Source organism: Paramacrobiotus metropolitanus, unplaced genomic scaffold (genome assembly GCF_019649055.1).
Source record: "Paramacrobiotus metropolitanus isolate TYO unplaced genomic scaffold, Prichtersi_v1.0 Parri_scaffold0000109, whole genome shotgun sequence".
NCBI classification, from domain to species: Eukaryota; Metazoa; Tardigrada; class Eutardigrada; order Parachela; family Macrobiotidae; genus Paramacrobiotus; species Paramacrobiotus metropolitanus.
Window position 1 is genome coordinate 273,178 of NW_026570329.1, and position 19,356 is coordinate 292,533.

General features: G+C 42.7%; 1 protein-coding gene, 1 long non-coding RNA gene and 1 pseudogene across 2 annotated transcripts; all 3 read left to right on the forward strand.

Annotated features, from left to right (window-relative positions):
* Nucleotides 1-2,861: 2,861 nt before the first annotated feature.
* On the forward strand, nt 2,862-9,001 carry LOC129597807 (chorion peroxidase-like; annotated as a pseudogene).
* Nucleotides 9,002-10,559: 1,558 nt separating this feature from the next.
* Nucleotides 10,560-10,990, forward strand: LOC129597847 (uncharacterized). Its single transcript, XR_008691619.1, has 3 exons — nt 10,560-10,656; nt 10,729-10,828; nt 10,906-10,990. It is a non-coding gene; the product is annotated as an uncharacterized LOC129597847 (long non-coding RNA).
* A 3,759-nt stretch (nt 10,991-14,749) lies between these two features.
* On the forward strand, nt 14,750-16,048 carry LOC129597842 (uncharacterized). Its single transcript, XM_055495534.1, has 4 exons — nt 14,750-14,875; nt 14,965-15,059; nt 15,179-15,315; nt 15,457-16,048. Exons 1-4 carry the CDS (start codon nt 14,837-14,839, stop codon nt 15,987-15,989), a joined length of 804 nt encoding a protein of 267 aa, XP_055351509.1. The 5' UTR covers nt 14,750-14,836; the 3' UTR covers nt 15,990-16,048.
* Nucleotides 16,049-19,356: the final 3,308 nt, after the last annotated feature.

The following is a 19,356-nucleotide window of genomic DNA, read 5'->3' on the forward strand; positions in this document are numbered from 1 at the left end:
ATTCCATTCCAATCTTAATTGTTTTAAAAAACCTAATAAGATGTAACTTATACACTTTTTTGTTATACACCTGTGAGTTGCCCCGTCTGCGACTACCGCCAAAACGGTATTCCTTTTGGCCATCGTACGAATTTGTTGCAAAGAACTTAATTTTCTGCCTTATAATATTAATAATTACTGTCTTGCCATCCTTCATCAGTTTTGGTACTAATACCGGTAGTTTGTACTTGTATTGCGCTGTATTAAAGGTTTCCATGTATTTGTTACGGATGATGCAGCATTGTCGATATACCTCGTCATTACAGAATTATCGCTACTTTGAAGTACTTACTTAGACATCGGATGTCTGTTATTTTTTTCAGTTGAAAGGCGCCGTCGTTAAATATGTTATTGCTGGATACAAATAGCTGAGCTGTACTACTGAAATGGCGGTTGACGATTTGTTTTCTCGGATGCGTCGAATAATCCTTGCGAGTATACAGTATGTGCGTAGGTGTACAGTACTGCACTGTAGAGCTTGCATAGTAGCGATGTTAACCAGGTAAAATCAATAATTATTATGCAAGAGGGTCAATATTTGCGATGACGCTTCGCGTGAAGGCAGCATAATGCGGCGATGGAGCAGCAGCACATATCACCGCGTGTCACAGCGCCTGATTCAGTCCACTTGACCCACAGCCGGCGCGGTGCTGCGTCTGGATCAAGGTGATTTCAGCCTCGCTTTCGGCCACCTAATTACAATAAACACACATGTTATGCACTAATTATTAAAGGGAACATATTGCGCCATAATTAGCTCATTTTTTGACAAGCTGCCAGCAATACACTATGGAAATTACAACTGCTGTGGAAAACCGTTCCCAGCATTCAAGGATATGTATGCGCGTACTACGGTACAGATATAATGCAGCTGCACTTCTACCCATACAAAAATAAACTCGGGCATCGAAATCGATTACCTCTGATAAATATTTTCCATAAGACGCGATAAATAATATTTTCCATGTGCGGTTAAGCTTATCATCACTTACAATTTATACGCTATTCTACAATAATAAAACAATAATCATGCTCATTTTTAGAAATAATAAAAAATAATCAAAAACGAAAATAATACCGTGCTATTTAATATTCGAATAAACCAAACATGAGCTTAGTTCCTTGTGTTACGATAAAAATTATCAGTATCTTATCCAAGCGCGGTAGCAGCGATTTCAGGTCTTTTTATGCGAACAGCAAACCGGTAGGCAATTGCCAGTTTGTCAAAAATCTCAGCAGCGTCATAATGTTTATCTGCCGCTTAATTTCCTATATTTGGCTATATTATATGAAAGCCGTGAATGGAGTTTTGTTCAGCGGTGTTGGATGCGCACTTGACCATGAACTTGACTGGGCTGTGTATGCCACCACCACCATCACCGGCTAATTTATCTCCGGGGATTAGCATAATCGGACAAAGTGCTACGCACCGTGTACAGCTGTAAACGATACATCTCAACCCGCTAATTACCTTTTTTAAACACCACCACACTAATTTATGATTTTTCCCCTTGTATCCATCCCGCTCACACGGCACTCCAACCCGGTAACCGGTTAACCGGGTTCGTTCTGCGGTTACTTAGGGAAAAGGTGCCGTTAAGTGGCGGCAATTGTCCTCTGATAAAAATTATTTAAAGGTTAATGACAAAACCCGGGTAATGACGATTCATATTCGGCAACAGTTGGCGGAAAGAGTAATAATTGCTAAGTGAAATGGTCAGTGATAATGGCGGGTCCAACTTGACCCGTTCAGTGGATGCTGCGCGAATACGCCGTAGAGGAGACAACTGTCAGGCTGTCACCATCATAACCCCATATCCATCCACTTAGCATTACGCAAAACAAATACAACGCTGCTGGATGGAACAACGATGTCTTTTCTTTAAGCAGCACACGCATCAGTCCACCGTTAAGCAGCTCTCGCATCTGACCGGCACCGCGCAAGAGTGACCTTTAATTTTTAACGGACAGACTAAACGTTGTGTGTGATATATATGCGGTGTATATTGAACGAAGAGACTTCATTGATTTTTTTACACTGTGTGATATATGTGCGCTATACATTAACGGACCGACTCCGTTGATTTTTTATATGCTATATATATGCGTATATTTGGTATATATATTGGTATTAAAGTTAGTGTTGCTGTGTTTGGAAATTGTTAGTAAAATCCTGGCGGCGCGTTGATACGTTGATTGACCTTTAAATTAACGGACAGACTCGGCAGTTGTTTAGGCTGAGTAATATATATGCGCTGTATCAAAGATAGTGTTGCTGTATTTGAAAATTGTTAACAAATCCCGCCGGCGCGTTGATTCACACATGTGCGAGATGATACGTTGATTGACCCCGGCGGGCGGACGGACGATCTGCTGGCGGATTTTTCCGGATTAATTGCCCACTGGCGCAACTGCCGCAGCGCGCGGAGCCCTGCTCATGCCGGCACCGGCGCAGTTTGTTCTCACCATGTCGCTGACTGTGATCTCCGTGTTGTTGTTACTTCCCTGCATAATATGCTCCATTACCGCCAACCTGACCACCCTCCCGGGCGGCATCCGCTCCACCATCAGCACCATCTCCGCGTTGAATGGCCGCGGAAAGACCAGTGTCGCGCCAAGGAATGACAGTGATGGAGAGTTGAATCAACTCCCGAGTCATTTGACGCTGCGGGCGTATCCAGAGTTGATGGCGGCACTTCCGGGGGGACTTCCGGCGGAAGCGGGGAATATTCCGCTGCAGAATGTGCGGTCGATTGCCGTGGGGAACGGGGTGCCGGTGGAGACGTTGATGGGAAAGCCGGAAGCGGCGGCGACGGGAGCGACTGGTGCGGGCGCCGGTTCCGTAAATTATATTACGGTGGAAGCCAATGTGCCGCTGGCGCATGCGTCGTACCAGTCTTCGCCACAGTCTTATATGAAAAGGTCAGTGATTTTTCTGTCCAGCTTCTTCGTCGCAGACGATCAGAATGATTTTTTTGCGAAGCGAGGGATTTTTCAAATTCTGAAAAGCCATTTAGTAGACCTTTTTAATTATTTCCAGTAATCCAGATACTGGAAGTTCTTATTCAGTTCTTATGTGTAGTCAAAGAAAAATGTCGAAAACAAGAAACTAGGAAACTTTTTGTAATTTTAGCATAAAATGCGTTATGATGACACTTCAGAAGTTTATAAGGAAAGTGTTTATTGTTTAAGCGCAATAATTTTATTTGCGAAACGTTTTAACGTGAACTACTAACGTTTAACGTTTTAACGTACTTTGTGAAACAGAACTATAAATCTAAAGGTTCATTAGATCGTAGATTACTAGGGTATGATATCTATGCAGTTCAGGCATTGATAGTCCTGCAAGAATCAAATCGTGTATCGGAGCTTCTGCCGGTCTCCAAAGTCAATTTCTTAAACTGTTATTGTAACATTTCCACTAATATACGAAAAGGGTATTGAGAGAAAATGCTGAAGAAAAAATTGCTATGTGCTGGCTTCCAGGAACGTGAACTTGTTATGCCGGAAGTACATAGTGCCTGTGTCTGGTCCTATAATAATTATATTATTAGAAAATTTTATTTTATGTTATAAGACCAACGAAGTATGTAATATCTGTATAATAACGTATATTTTGGTGGCTATCGTTGGTGTTATCTGTTACCATAAAGCATTAATCAAAGCGTCATGTTTCGAATACGATACTCGAATTAGTCGAACCTGCTGCGGAAACTAAAACAGACTGTGTAACGGCTAAACGTATACTCGTAGTAGGAAGCCTGATGGTATTTTGCTGTTGAAAACATTTTTATTCTGTCTATGTTAGTAATACACAACAATAAGCGCACACTGCAGTACGTACACGCAGCAGCTTCAATAATTATTTATATTATTAATTTCAGTGCTTTGTTGACTCGTGTTTCCGCAATATGTTTACACCGCAGTCTGTAATACAGTACATGCTGTACGAGTGTTATAGTTTACCAATCAAATTTTTACTACAGACAGTTTTGAAAATAATTTTAGACTGCATTCGCGTACGTAATATAATGGGAAGTGTATTAATCTAACGCAACAGTGTCGCGGCGGCAAGGCGGAAGTGTGCAGCGGCCCATTGTCCGGGCAGCAGTGGCCCGTGTGCCGTAGCCCCGGCGGCGCTTTCTGTTGCATAATCCGTCTCGGGCGCATTACGTGTGTGACGGCTGTCTGCGAGCATTGTTTGCCGGCCGCAGCGGAGCATCTGCGCGTGACACCCGGCATTGTTAATCCCCTTCCTCTGTGTCGCTAACTGTGACAATCCGTGTGTAATCCTCTGTACAGGTATCCGCACACTCACTACTCCACGGTGGAGCTGCCGCCCCTCCTGTACACGGAGCTGAAAGAGCGGGCTGACCACAGTCTGCAACGGGTCGATCAACTCCTCAACCGTGTTGAACCGGAACTGCTCAAAACCGGTAAAGACGCTAACCCCCGTGTTAAAGGCATATTGGCGCCGGTGGATACGATGCCGGCATAATGTTGTGCTGGTTGTGTAATTGTTATATATTGTAGGTGCGTTTCTTAAAGCTAATAGCTCCGGCGCCTTCGCGTCCATTCACGAGTCACTGGGGCGGGCTAATACGAGGGCGAAACAGCTGTCCCGATCGGCATTGGTCGCTCTCGACATTTCCAAAGGATTGGCGCAAGAGTAGGGAATCCAGCAAAATTGGCAAAATTTTGCTAATATTCAAATCATTAGATAATTAAATTAAATCGATATACAGTACTTCTATGTAAAAAATGAGAGATGAGTTAAAGAAAATATTCAGTTTGAAATTAAATTAATTGAAGTTTAAGACTGAACAGGAACTAGAGTGTTATTATATGTTTTTGTATATGAAATGTGTTTGAAATCGGGTAATTTATAAATATTTGTACATCAAATGTTGTTCTACAGTTATCGGCTATCACGGGAACAAATTCATTATGCACTGCCTCAAATCAGTATATACGGGACAGTGCTGGGAGACGTCTGTGTGCTACCGCCTATTCCGGCATGTTCCTGCAAACCGGGCCGATTCCGGGAAATTGACGGCTTCTGCAATAATCCGTATCATCCCGAATGGGGACGCTCATTTTCGGCTTTCCAACGATTTTTACCACCGGCGTACGACGACGGTCAGTTCGATAGAAATATGGCAAAACGCTTGACAAACTCATTAATGGATCAACCGAAATCATAATATAAGCTAATTACGATTAACTGGTTAAAAAATGTGATACTAAAATTAATTATTAAAATTAAGGAAACTAATTGTGAAGTATTAAAAAGCGTATTTAATTAGAACAGTTAAGTTAATCAGCACCAAATTTATTAGGAAAATCAAATTTATTAGGAAAATCAAAGTTCAAGAGAAATTATATTATTAAGATGAATTATCGTTTGACATGCTGCAGTTAATTGCAGGCATCGAATCGCCACGTGCACGCGGCGTAAGTGGCAACCCACTGCCGTCGGCGCGCCTCATATCCACCGTTATGCATCCGGATGTGGACCGGCCGCACTGCCACTACACTCTCCTTCTGATGCACTTTGGACAGGTTGGATAAATAGCACCCGCAGCGTATTTGTACATCTTCAACGAGAAACCTCAACTTTATTGTTGCAGTTTATGGATCACGATATAAATCACACACCCACCACCACCACCGGCTTCGGTAAATCAGCTAATATTCAGTGCTGCGAGGTGCCCTGGGGAATTCCCGGACATCCGGCGTGTTATCCCATTGAAATTCCGGCTGGGGATCAGTTTTATGCAAAATACAATTTGCGCTGTATGAATTTCGTACGATCGGAAGCGGCGCCCCGGCCCGGATGCGCATTAGGTACATTAAAGGTCACGCGGAATATTTTATGTAAAATGTGCAACGATTTCATAATTCCAATTAGTCCCGGTATTTTTCCTCTAATTTTAATTCATAATTCAGCTTTAAGAATATTGATGAAAGAGAGTAATTATTTATTTGTTGGGGCTGAATTTGTCAAAATCTAATTTTAAATAGGTATCTGCGTCACATAATGTGTGCAAATGTAATGATAGGACCGCGTGAACAAATGAATCAGCTAACCAGCTTCATCGACGGAAGTCAGATTTACGGATCAACCTATGACGATATGAAAAATATGCGGACGTACCAGTACGGCAAACTGCGGACGGTCTTCGTTGATTATTGTCACAAGGATGTCTTACCACCCGATCCAGAGACCGGCGACTGTCCGGATGCTACCGCATCGCTGCCGTGCTTCCGGGCCGGCGACAGTCGTGTGAACGAAAATACCGGTACTTTGACGAAAAATGCGCATCTTGGTTCGAGTTTCTCTGATTGCCAGCTTGCTATAATTTTTAACATCAAGTTAGTTTTTAAAGTACGCAATAAAAAAAGACTTTAAAACCTGAATACTTTTAAATTCAAAACTGTCTTTACAGAGATTCAATTTACAATGCAAAAAAAATAAAATTAATGATAATACATTCAGGTTTCTTCTAAAAAATTAAACCATTTTATTTGCGGTACAACAAAGTTTAAATTTGCAATAAAATGAAAATATTTTCAACGAATGCAGGTCTGGCCACGATGCACATCTTGTTTTCACGGGAACACAACCGCATCGCGGAGGAATTGTACTACATGAACGCCCACTGGGATGATGAGCGGTTATTCCAGGAAGCCAGGAAAATTGTCGGCGCCATTCTCCAGCATATCACCTACAACGAATGGCTACCACTGGTTCTCGGCAAGGACGTCATGTACCAGAATGACCTTTGCCGCTGCCTACCGGCTTTACGGCGGCTACGATAAGACCGTCAATCCTAGCGCCGCCAACGTCTTCGCCACCGCCGCGTTACGGTCAGTAAAGGAGCACCCGGTGACCTTTTAATTTTCTGAATACAGCGTTTGACTACAGATTCGGGCACACGTTGATCCCGTCGTGGTTCCGTTTCTTCAACAAATACCACGAATACATCGGGCAGAAGCAGTTGCGGGACGCTTCTTCAAACCATATCCGCTGTATCAGCCGGGCGTGGTGGATATGTATTTGTTGGGGATGATCAATGATAACATTCAGAAACGCGATACCTTCATGAGCAGCGAGATCACCGAGCATTTGTTTGAGTCGAAGCCCCATCAGTTCGGAGTGGATTTGGCGGCGATTAATATTCAGCGTGGCCGGGATCACGGTACACCCTAAAATCAAGTCTGACAACATATTATATTAATAATACAACCTATAAAATGACACTCTGCCAGTTTATACGAGTATTAATGCCGACGTCAAATGCATAATTACCTATAATTCATTGCATGCATTATCCATAATGCGACGTACCGGCCTAATTACTACAGCAAATCTACTCTTATAGATTGCATATGAGATCGTAGTGCATGGGCGAAACGGTCCAATTACGTCTTTTCCTTCCTGTTCGTCAGTGCATTGTGCTGTCCAAGTAATATTCTAGTAAAATAACTTTTTTAAAATTTTGTAATTTAAATTATTGCTCAGAAATATTGATTGCTCAAGTTTAGTAGCGTTTTATAAAATTTACAGCATTGCCCCTTTATAATTAGTGACCGACTGACCGCTGTGCTTGGTTGGTAAAGGCAACCCTGCGCGATCTTCGGCATTACAGATGTGAAGTACCCATGAAAACAAACTGATGCATTTCAGGTTTGCCCCTTACAACGCCTGGCGGGAATTCTGTGGACTGCCAAAAGTGAACGCCTTCGATGACCTTAAGGATGTGATGCGGGCGGAAGTAGTGGAACGTTTCCGGACGGTTTATGAGTAAAATAATATCTTCGCAATTTGAATCCATAATACCATTAATACTGCATTAAACACATTTGTCTTTCTTTTAGAACGGTAGAAGATATTGATCTGGTACGTATGTCGCAGTCGTTCAAGAACCTGGTCGATCACAAATAATTTTGACCATGTTGATAGTTTCCCGCCGGTATAGCCGAAGAGCCGCTGCATGACGGCCTCCTGGGTCCGACGTTCACGTGTCTGCTGACAAAACAGTTTGTTCATCTGAAGCGCGGTGACCGGTTCTGGTATGAGAACGATGTACAGCCCAACGCTTTCACATCAGGTGGGTACCGGCCTTGGCAAAGCGGTGAGAGCGTCTAGTTTAAAATTGAAGATACTATTCTTTCCGCCATATATCATAGCGAAAAGCGCAAATATGTTTTTAGTACTTTTACGATGCGTAACAGTCCGACCGACATAATTATGTGGAGCAAAATAGAAGTCTTCTGAGCGAAGACTGATAATTCCGGTATGACAATCATTCTGTCTTTAAAGCGGTCTACCGTTAATAACTTTGTTGTTTGTCTACCAGTGTGGCAGTCCGAAGAAAAACGGAATACTATCGTTAGTCTTATTTATGAATATAGTACGTTTTGCAGAGCAACTTTACGAACTGAGGAGGAGCAGTATAGCCCGGATTATCTGCGATAATTCCGATGAAGTAGAGACTGTACAGCCCAACGCTTTCGTCCATGTCTTGCCGTTAGTGTAAGTAACACTATCCAAAGCGGTCCTTACATGGTACAAGGGTTATATACGTACCACGTTAATACCACGAGTAATTTCTAATAACATGTATTTTCTTGGGTAACAGAAATGAGAGTGCCATGTAAAGGACCGTTTCTCCCGCGTGAATTTGCAAGCATGGAAAGAAGGTACGCTACGTGAATGAATAAGAAATGACGATGGCTGTATGTATAAAGGGTAAAATTGTTTGTGCGTTTGGCAGTTCCCGAAGCAGCGGAGCTGAAGAGCGCCATTCATGACGCCGTGCAGCAGAGTGTTGCCCAGGCCGCCGGGCAGCTACGGGGAGGCCGGCTACTCGTGACCTTTGTGATGCATTCGATGCCAACTGTGTTGTCTGTTGTTCTGCGCTGTATAAATCTCTTCTCTGTTGTTTCTACTCCATAGTTATCAGTAACAGTTGCACAAAGTGAATAAAGCCAGCAGGCAAGATTTGAGTTACTGCACTTGAGTTCGTATGTATGTCAAGTCGAAACAGAAATAAGTCAACATAATTTAATTCAACAAATAAAACCACAGTTTAGCAGCGTTGGATGATGGTTTGCTTATGGATATGGGAATGATTAACAAGTGAATTTTGACATTTAAGTTTGCTTTCCAGATAGAACATTACTTATTATACTATGTTTGTAATTGAGAGCGGATACATGGCGATATAGTTTGTTAGCATTGCGTACAAATTGACAATTTTCAGCGCAGATCCCATCTGTACCCCAAACATCATTGTTTCCGAAGATAGTAGAGATGGTTGTAACTGGATGTACAATTTGCGAAAACCACGTAACCTGCCGTCCGCCACCTAACAATCATTGTTTTCGACTTTAAAGAGCAGAAATTGTTGTACGAGGACGCTAAACCATTGTATTATGTATAAAACATTATTCTCGTTACAAGCAAATTGGCAGAGAATTACATTGATTATCGGGCTTAGATCGCGCTTTCTGCAGAAGTCTTTCTGAGAAGAGTATCTGCATGTCGAGGACAAGTCAGACGCTGCTTCTCAGCAAACAAAGGTCAGTTGATAACTTATTTAATTAATGAGTATTGTCAGATAGTTAACCGTGTTGTTTTATCCATTTGTCATTGCACTAACAAGTGTTGTTTTACTTACAGAGTCCACTAAACTATACCGTAAAAGGTACAGTACATACAAGCAAGTTCTACCATAGACCTTGTGTACGAGTACGAATATATGGTAGTACATGCAATGTGTGTATAGGTATGTTTGTTTGTGTCTGCTGGCAGTGCACACTTTGCAAGCGCGATTTCCCGTGCACGAACTCTGTGGTATTAACTTGAGAGAATCACTTACGGTACATGTAAGATCAGACGTCGTAAGTCCATGACCATTTATTTAATCTGGATGCCAGTCAGCTATGCCAGATGACGTTTCAACTTAAAATCACCAAACACATTTACCGGTGTTTTCTGAAATGGTACACAGTTTCCGAAAATAGTGACTGTGTCTGGAAAAACGGGAACGGATAAAAGAATGACGCGCCAGAAGATTGAGCGATTAGCATACATGCACTGCTAGAACCAAGCCGGACCGAATGACGCTTTGTATGTACATGTGCATTGTACCAAGTAACGGCAAATATCAGCAATCAAGATTATCCATCGATGTTTATCAATGGTATCGACGATCAAGTTGTGCTATCGATCTAGGAGTATGGTAGCACCGATGTATATGCTGTTCCCGGTGGTTGCTTGAAAGCAAGTTGAGAGTAGGTACATTACGGTTGAGAGTACATTAAGGTCAATCACGTTCTAATAAGTACAAAATCAATTGATCGTTCAAAATGTGGTTTTACTGTATTATTGCTGCTTCTGCAGTTACCACACCAGCAGTCGCCTTACCAAGCAGTAAGTGTCCAGTCGCAAATTAGATCGCGTTAATGCTGAAACCGTTATTAAATTCGGTATGCTCCGCTCGTAGACTTACGGATTATACCCTTGCAAGAAGTATGAACTCCGGCATGCCGTCGTGGCTCAGTAATCTTGAATCGATCGCAGCGGGTTTTCGTGACCTACATCTTCAGGTAAGAATCCAACACACGTATGCAACGATTCATGATCAGTTGATTAACTGCGAATAAATGGATTCAAAATAGGTGGCACCAGAAACGGCTAAGGAGAACGACAGTGAAGACTCTTTCTGGACAAATCGCACTGCAGCTGCTGAGTTGAAAAAGCAGCAGGTTGCAGAGCTTGGTATGTAAACAGAGTTTTTATGCATGGCGAATGTTGTAGCGAAGTTACCAAGCAAAATGGTTTCTTTTACTTTTTAGAGGACCAAGAAAGAAGTATAACGACCACCTCCATGCCTGACAAAAGCGCAGTAGAGCTGCGATGCACAGTACGGAAATGGCAGCGGTAAGCAGAAAAGCTCGAACTTGTGGCGACTGCGGTGATCCATATAGAAGTATGGTTTTGCAGTGATATTGGAGCCGGCGAATTCTTGACGCCCAATGTTAGCTACTACTCCATCGCGAGCTTACCGATTGATTCTGCAAACCGACCAGAATTTAGTTTTGTACCGGGAATGCGACGGCCGGGCGGTGTGGGCCTCGGAGACCGTTGGACTGCCTCCGCCCGCGCCGTACTGGGCAGCGATGGCCATTTCACCGTCGGATCATGGGGAACGGTGGCAGCCTCGACGTCCTACTGGTCCACCGAAACCTGGGGATACGGCGAATCGAGACTGCTGTCGGATCAAGGTTATTTCTATTTGTGCAACGATAAAGGATGCTATTGGCGATCGTCTCGATCTTCCGCACTCAGGGCAGTGTGGTGGTCGGGTCAATCTTGCTCCAGCAGAAACGTACAATTATCTGGTAAGCATAGCCTAACGAAACAATCTTTCCAAAAGAGTCTTATATAATTGGTTGTTGAAACAGTTTACGTTTTCTGTCTTTAGTGGTAGTTAGAATGGTAGACTATATGGATCTGGATATGTTGTTCTATTCTTCGAACGGCAAATTCACGTTGGGACCATCCCGTTTCAACAGGCAGCAATTAATGGTGGTGCGCCGGCAAGACAATCGAATCGGTTTCAAGGCAGCGACACAGGAGCGCATTAACAGCGTCCGACTGCAGGAGGACGGGAATTTGGTAGCGTACAGCATCGGTAATCGCGCTCTGTGGTCCTCCATAACAAATGCTCCGAACTACGACAATCCCGAACTGCGGCTTACGACGACGGATTCCTTTACCTGTGTGACTCCGCGGATGTTACTGGCAGTCAAGCGGGTTTCTTGATCAACCTTAATCTATCATACAGTATGACAGGGAACGGTATTGGCTCTTTTTTCTATGAAGTAAGCTACTGTGTAGCGCAGTAAATATGCTAATAACTGTCTTAGAAAACGCTTCCTGTTATCATGTTTTTTTATGCACGGATATTATGCGCAGCGCTGACTACAGGCATTATGATAATTATGTATGCATTACAAGCAGTACGTATTACACTTTATGAATATTCTGTTTCGCGTTTTTTCTTACCATTGACAGTCAGTCAGGCAGTTATTAAAGGCTTTTGTTCCGCGGTTAGATCAAGTACAAAGAAATTCTTTGAGATGATACACGTACAATGCCTTCGTCGGTTGAAACTACATAGTATTAACACGCTGAAGACGATTGATGTGCTGGATGGGAAACAGCGGGATCTTCATAGAATAGTTTTCTAAGGGATCAACACATCACTCGCATTACATTAAGACTCGTATTCGAACTAGCACGTATTTTCTGGCATTAAGAAACAGGAAGCAGAAATGTGCCTATTTATTTATCAGCTCGCAGTCGATCCCAGCATACACGATGTGGGCATCACAAACTACTGTGGATACCAAAATTTTCGAAAGAACAAAAGGTTCCCAAGAACCACCGTTTGTCGTTCTCTTTCACTGACCAGCTTTTCATAAAAACTGACGCATACTTTATTCACTTTGTTCCCAACATACCAAATTAAGAAAGAAACTAATAACAGTCAGTGAACAGCGGTCTTACGGAAGGTTTTACTGTCGCGTTAACGAAAATACTGGCTGATTGTCTAAAACCCGCGCATTATTTCATCTTTTGTTGCAATTTGCTACATATTTTGTTCAATAAAGTTTTTTTTAGAAAAAAGGAAGACTTTGCAAATCATTTAAGACATTATGGAAATTTAAATCACTTTTCTGCAATTAACAAGTTAAAAGCATATTTCACTAATACAATTCCCCCCATAAAATTGTCACATTGATGCAGATTTGGCGACAATGTACACATACATCTCGGCAGCAAAATGTCCTGCTCTGGCAGCTACGGAAGGCCGGTTACTCAGTGACCTTTTTTAATGCACCCTTCTGTCAGCTGCGTTGTCTGTTGCTCTGCGCTGCATAAATCTCTTCTCTGCTGCTCACAAGTCACAAGCCACATGGTTCACCTAAATACACAAAACCGATAAAGACAGCCAGTCATTCAGTCAATCACAGACTCATCTCTGATATTTATGCCTTAGTTCAAGCTCGAGTAAATAAAGTATTCGCATAAGTTCCCTTTTAAAAGACGTATCTGTAAACGTTATGGTAAAGGTCACCTGTAGATATTTTATTGTGGTTTTGTCTTGAGGAAATACACATTTTCTTCAGTATTCAGCGTTTCACTGTTAACTGAATGCCGAACTGCACTGATAAAAAGTAGCTGTACATTTTACGTCATATGTGCACGGCGCATGGTGCATCCCTCCGTCCTACGGTATGAAAATTATCCTTGCAGAAGACTTGACTTTGATTTAATTTGAAGGTAGTATATGGTTCAAATTGTAACAGCTATTGATTATATGTTTACGGAATTAACTGCTTATTATTTGTATGCCCTACTAGTTTTTGCATATTATCTCTGGTACTTCGGATTGAGCAAACCGATTTGATACATAGCTTGCGAACAGCAAGCTCGTTAAAATAATGACATGCTCTGTGTACTTGTACTCACAAGTACAGCAGGATGACCAACCTTACTCAGGCAATAAAGATGGAATATGCTCTAGATGTACAATAATGGTAACCTCGGAAATATTAGCACTAATATTTCCTACACACACGCGCGTACACACACCAGGATCCTGCTAGACGATGTTGTTGTCCCAGATTTAGTCGGATGATGTTACTTCCGACTCACACACTGATTTTCGCTCAGATAACTGTCCGTAGTTGTCTTTAGAAGGTCACCACAACACACGAATATCCGGATATCTCAACACAAGTTTATTAGATCTTATTTCGCTAGCTCACATATCGATCGACTGATTCTGCCTCCAGAATCAAGTAAAACCAGCGTGTTACAACATGGAATTACTCGTAATAAATCACTTAACACAGGACAAACCGCACCGTCGTACAGACGTGCCGGAGCTCATACAAGTTAACCAAAAGCAATACTCGTACTGTGGTACATGCGCCATAGCATGTTAATAACGAGACGCGAAATTTCCACAATTTCCTGAAGCAAAATGTAAAGTGTGTAGGCAAATATATTTGATCAATATATTTATTAAATATATTTACATTTATATATATATGTATTTATATAAATATATATTTCCAGAAGCAACAAGGAAAATGTGTAGGCAAATATACTTATTTGATCTTGGCTGTTAGAACACCATCCGACTTCCAGACACTACATCTGATGTTGTGAATAAGTACATTACTTATATTTAAAAACTATTGCCAACAACTTGATTTAAAATTATGTGTCCAGCTATCCATTTCACACTGTTTCAATAATTTCTTTCTACAACTGCTTCCTTCTGTAATCCGAGTTGGAAGTTAAGTAACAGAACTCCGAAAATTGTAATCCGCGGCTTTTTGTAGGTAAATAACAAAATGCGCTACCACAACGCTGTTGGCAGCTTGTTGCGAAAAATGTCGTGTAACAAATAAGCAGGCTAGTTCTGGCTCGCGATTCAGCAATTACATAAAAGTGTTGGTAGTACAGTAACGAACTATGATTGCTGTTTGATTCCCTTATGCGTGCGTGTGTTATGCAAGCTTTTTTGCATGTTTACCACCATTTTTACATAACCGATTTGCATAACCGATTTGACCAAACAGTTTACCACCATTTTTACAAAACCGATTTCGCCCATCTGTTCTTCCAAAAAGATACACTTTCGTTTTTTAGTAAACGAAGAAGTACTCAGGCGGTCTACCTTCATACACAGCTCGTTCAGGCTGAAAAATGGGTTGCATTTATTACGCCTTGCTGCATGCTTTTATGGTTAGTAATCGACCGTTTCTATAGATACATACATTTAGTGCTTTATGCAGTTTCTGTCTAATCGCTGGTCAACCGAATTCTTGTCGTAGATTATCGGTATCTCTCATTCATCAGCGAGAAGACCGACCTACAAAGATTCGCAGTTAACCGGTCGTTTATACAACGGAACTGGACGCTCGAACAGGTAAACAAGAACTGTGCTGTAATGCATTCAAACCACGAGCTGCTTGCTCTGCTTAATTTCTTTTCTTTTTTAACGGATAACCGTAATCGTAACGTTTATACCATGATTCTGTGCGGTAGTTACCGAGACAGTGCTCGTGGATCTAATTACGACAATTATGGCCCAAAACCAGTGGAATGTGTATGCCCCCCGCCAACAAGCTCTCCTGCAACGGCCGCACCGGCACCGTCAGCGTATCCAACCGATATCAGCGCAAGTAAGCCTTGCAAAGCCGCTAACATAAGTGTGACCTTTGCCAATATCGAGTCCACATTGTTGTCGAACAAAATACAGACCTACTGCTTCTCTTTGCTGTGGTAAAACGGTTTTCGGTTTTCTGTGACGTTTTCTGTGACAGATTCGTTAACGGTGAAAGAAATCCGTCTGGGCCAATGGCTGATCCGTGATGAAGAGTGCGATGAGGACGGACAACGCTGCCTGGTATTCCGCGACGCCACCGGTAGCGATGAAGACCGGCTGGCGCTCAAAGAAGGCCTGGGCTCGTCCACCTTCGAAGGCCAAGGCAAACTGAAACTGCACGCCGTCGATCTGAATGACCTGCAAATCGGAAAGGACTGGAAACTGTACCAGGATGACAGCAGTGGAGCGTTGTGGATACAGGACCGTGTGACGGCTGGACTGCACCGTATCGCCATTAATCGCGGGATCGGCAGCACCATTAATTTCAATCCGGCGGTGCTGACCAACGGAGCCGGGCAGCTGCAAGTAACCGAAATCCAGTTCGAACGCAAATGGTTGTTCCATCATGGTCCCTACCCTGCGGCTGGTCCAGAATACTTTGTCCTCCGCGATTACGACGCATATCTTAACGGAAGGCAAGATTACAGATACGCTTATAAGGAGAAAACTAATCAAAATTTTTATACTTAATGCAGTTGTTCGCTTGCCGGTTGTTTTTATAATGTGCCTAACAGATATCGAGCTTCTCCGATGGTCAATAAGAACGTGCATGAGCCCCATGGAGACTGATGTTCCAATAAAAAGTATGCACAAGCATTGTACAACATTTTTGTTTTGTTTAACTGCTGCAGTTCGGACGAGGAACCAACGTAAATGGCTCTGTATGGTTTTATTTTTGTCCGGTATTCCCAATCCGGTATTCCCAATAAATCTTCATCTATTTGCGACTTCCATGGATTGCATACACGCCTTATTCATAGAATTAAGCGTGATGATGTGTAGAGGTCGTGATTTTTCTTGGTGAAAATTTAATGAGGTTGAATCATTAATTTTTGAGTCACGTGCAAACGACCGACTCGTACAACCTGTCGGAACTGCCAAGCAATGCGGTTGCAGTGGAGCGGTGTACGTTTTCGGTCGGACTTTGCGCTGTTCGTTCTTGGTAAACGCGCCGCGGTAACGCAGGTTTTCTTCGACTTTGAAGTGACTACGGTAGTTTCTTGCGACCATTACACTGTTCAACTAGCCGATGGTTTTTTAGACCCAACCCATTGTGAATGGTATACGCTGAACTTTATCTGATCGCAACTGAATGGTTTTTGTTTTAACTGCATAGGTTACCGTGCGCTGCGTACACGCCGTACAGCATTAGTATGGTGCATTAATCACAAAATTAGCGAGCCGATTGGTGTGTGTACAGTACGTGCTATTGCACAAAAACCCAACATAAAAATTAAATTTGGTGCAGTAGGTACAGCCACACATACCTTGTACCAAATTATTTTCGTTCACAGTTCATTACGGCCTACACCTGTAATACCGTACCGCTCATACCGTACACAGTTTCTTTCAACCCGCGGTTGCTGTACGGCATTTGCGCTCTGGACAGAAAGAGGAAAAGAAGTCATAATCCAGTTATGATAATAACAGCTAAAATGTTTTGATATTACGCAAGAACCTTAGCCTTTGCAGCTAAAAGTAGATATTAATTACTGTTTGAAACTTTTAATTAACAAAAGAATCATGGTGTACTGGATCTGGCACTACATCATCCTGTATCTGTATTCCGTAAGTGTATATCGAGTTTATTAAACAATCGTTACAGGGTTTTATATCATGTACGGAGTCATTTTCGAAAGTTATATTTGCACAAGTTGAAACAACAATTCAACTTCCCGTTCAAATTTGCAACTTGAACTTGAGTTTGTGCTTAAACTTAAACCGGTTTCGAAAATTCCCAATTAAAAAGTTGTTATTCGAAAGTGCACTTTAAGTTAGCTACCGCAGCAGCTGCGTTTCTGCATAAGTACGTACTTTGACGTTCTCGCAGTAAAAACGCTTTTACTCTATGATTTTGCTGGAAACATACAGATTCTCGCGTTGGTCAACACGAAGTAATTTTTACAATTCCAAAGTATGTACTGTGAATCTAACGAAGTGATAACTGTGACAAATGAGTAAGTCCATAAAACAAAGTACAGCAGAATGACGCGTATATTAAAACTTGTTTAAATGTGTTCGCAATGTGAAAAACATCGATGTGCTCCAGAATATTCATCCGTTATTTTACTTTACCTCTTTATCGCTCAGGCGGTCTTCGTTTTGCCAACGACAGCATATGACGGGCACCGCAGTTCTGATGGAGTTTATAACCGTCGCAAAGGAATTCATCAAGGCGCCTGCATGGGCAAGTTTACGGTCATTTTTATGTTGCCTTCATTCTGTCTAAGAAAAATTATTTCGATAAACAGTACTTATCATTGTAATGGTTTTAAGCAAGAAAACGAATGTTAACGTTAACAGGAATGCCCGACAGTCCATGTACAACGACGATAGCCCAGAATTTTGGAAAGGACGCGATTCGTCAGCGCCAAGGTGAGCATTTAGCAGAATACGATGGTTGTGAAACTACCCAAAGAGTGATGCACCGTCTTCTACTCTTATAATGGGTTTTATAAAGAATCTGCCGTCTGTGTTGCTGCAGACATAAAAGTGACGTTCGCGACGAAAGTTACTACGGTAATGGATACAAGCCGTGTTATTGCGAAACTGCACGTTCGTCCACGCCCTCGCCTCCAATGTCAGCCGGCAGTGCAAGTTCTGACATTAGAGCAAGTATGATAAATCTATTAACATTATATAAAGTAGTAAAGAACTGCTTTACGGGAAATTTCCTACCTAGTACTGTGTACATGCACAGTATGTAGATGCATGTGTTTGGTGGCAGCTAGGCATTCATACAACTGTAAGTATTTATATTCGTCTGTGGATTACTGCTTCTGACCAACCAACAATCGTGCGTTTTCAGATGTTTTGACGGCAAACGAAATACGCATCGGCCAATTTGTAATCCGGGATGTGGAACGCGATGGCGATCACTATCTTGCCATCCAGGATGCCAACAGCGGCGACGATAGACTTGTCATCAAGGAAGGCAGCGGTCAGGCAGTGATTGTTGATCCAGAAGGAAAGCTGCGGGTGGAAGAGATCACCTTCGGTGACAATGATTGGGTCATCCGGGAAGAAGACAAGGTCTTGGTTTTCCGGGATCTGATGACTGTAGGAGATCACCGCGTAGCACTCTATCCGAACATCGACGCCAGTGTGAACGTCCGCCCGAACGGTGTGGTCGAGGCCAAGACCTTCTCTGCCAGCAAAATGTTGTTACGCCAAAGGTCAGCATAAGTACTTGGACGATTCTTCAAGAAAGCGATGATCCACTGGTCTTCCGTGATAACAGCGGCGGGCCCGGAAGGGATAACCGCGTGGCGTTTTACAAAGGACTGGGCAACTGCATCAATGGCAAACCAACTTGTAAACTGGAGGCTCAGACCATCACGGCTAGTACCAATATTGTCACGTCCCAGGTCAGCATTAGCACATGGACAATTCTCCAAGAAGGAAATGATCTACTAGTTTTGCGGGATAACAGTGCACCTGGAGTTGATAACCGCGCTGCGTTTTACAAGGGACTGGGCGACTGCATAAACGCCGGACCCACCTGCGAACTGGATGCTAAAATAGTTAAAGCGAGTAGCAACGTCATCACGCCTCAAGTCAGCATAAATACTTGGGCAGTACTTCAGGAAGGAAATGATCCACTGGTTTTCCGGGACAACAGTGCACCCGGAGTTGATAACCGCGTTGCGTTTTATAAGGGACTGGGCGACTGCATAAACGCTAGACCCACCTGTGAGCTGGATGCTAAAACAGTTAAAGCCAGTGACAGTGTTGTCACGCCAAAAGTCAGCCTGAATACCTGGGCGATTAGCCAGGAGGCCGGTAACCCCTTGGTTTTCCGGGATAGCAGCGGAGGTCCTTCGTCAAACAATCTGGT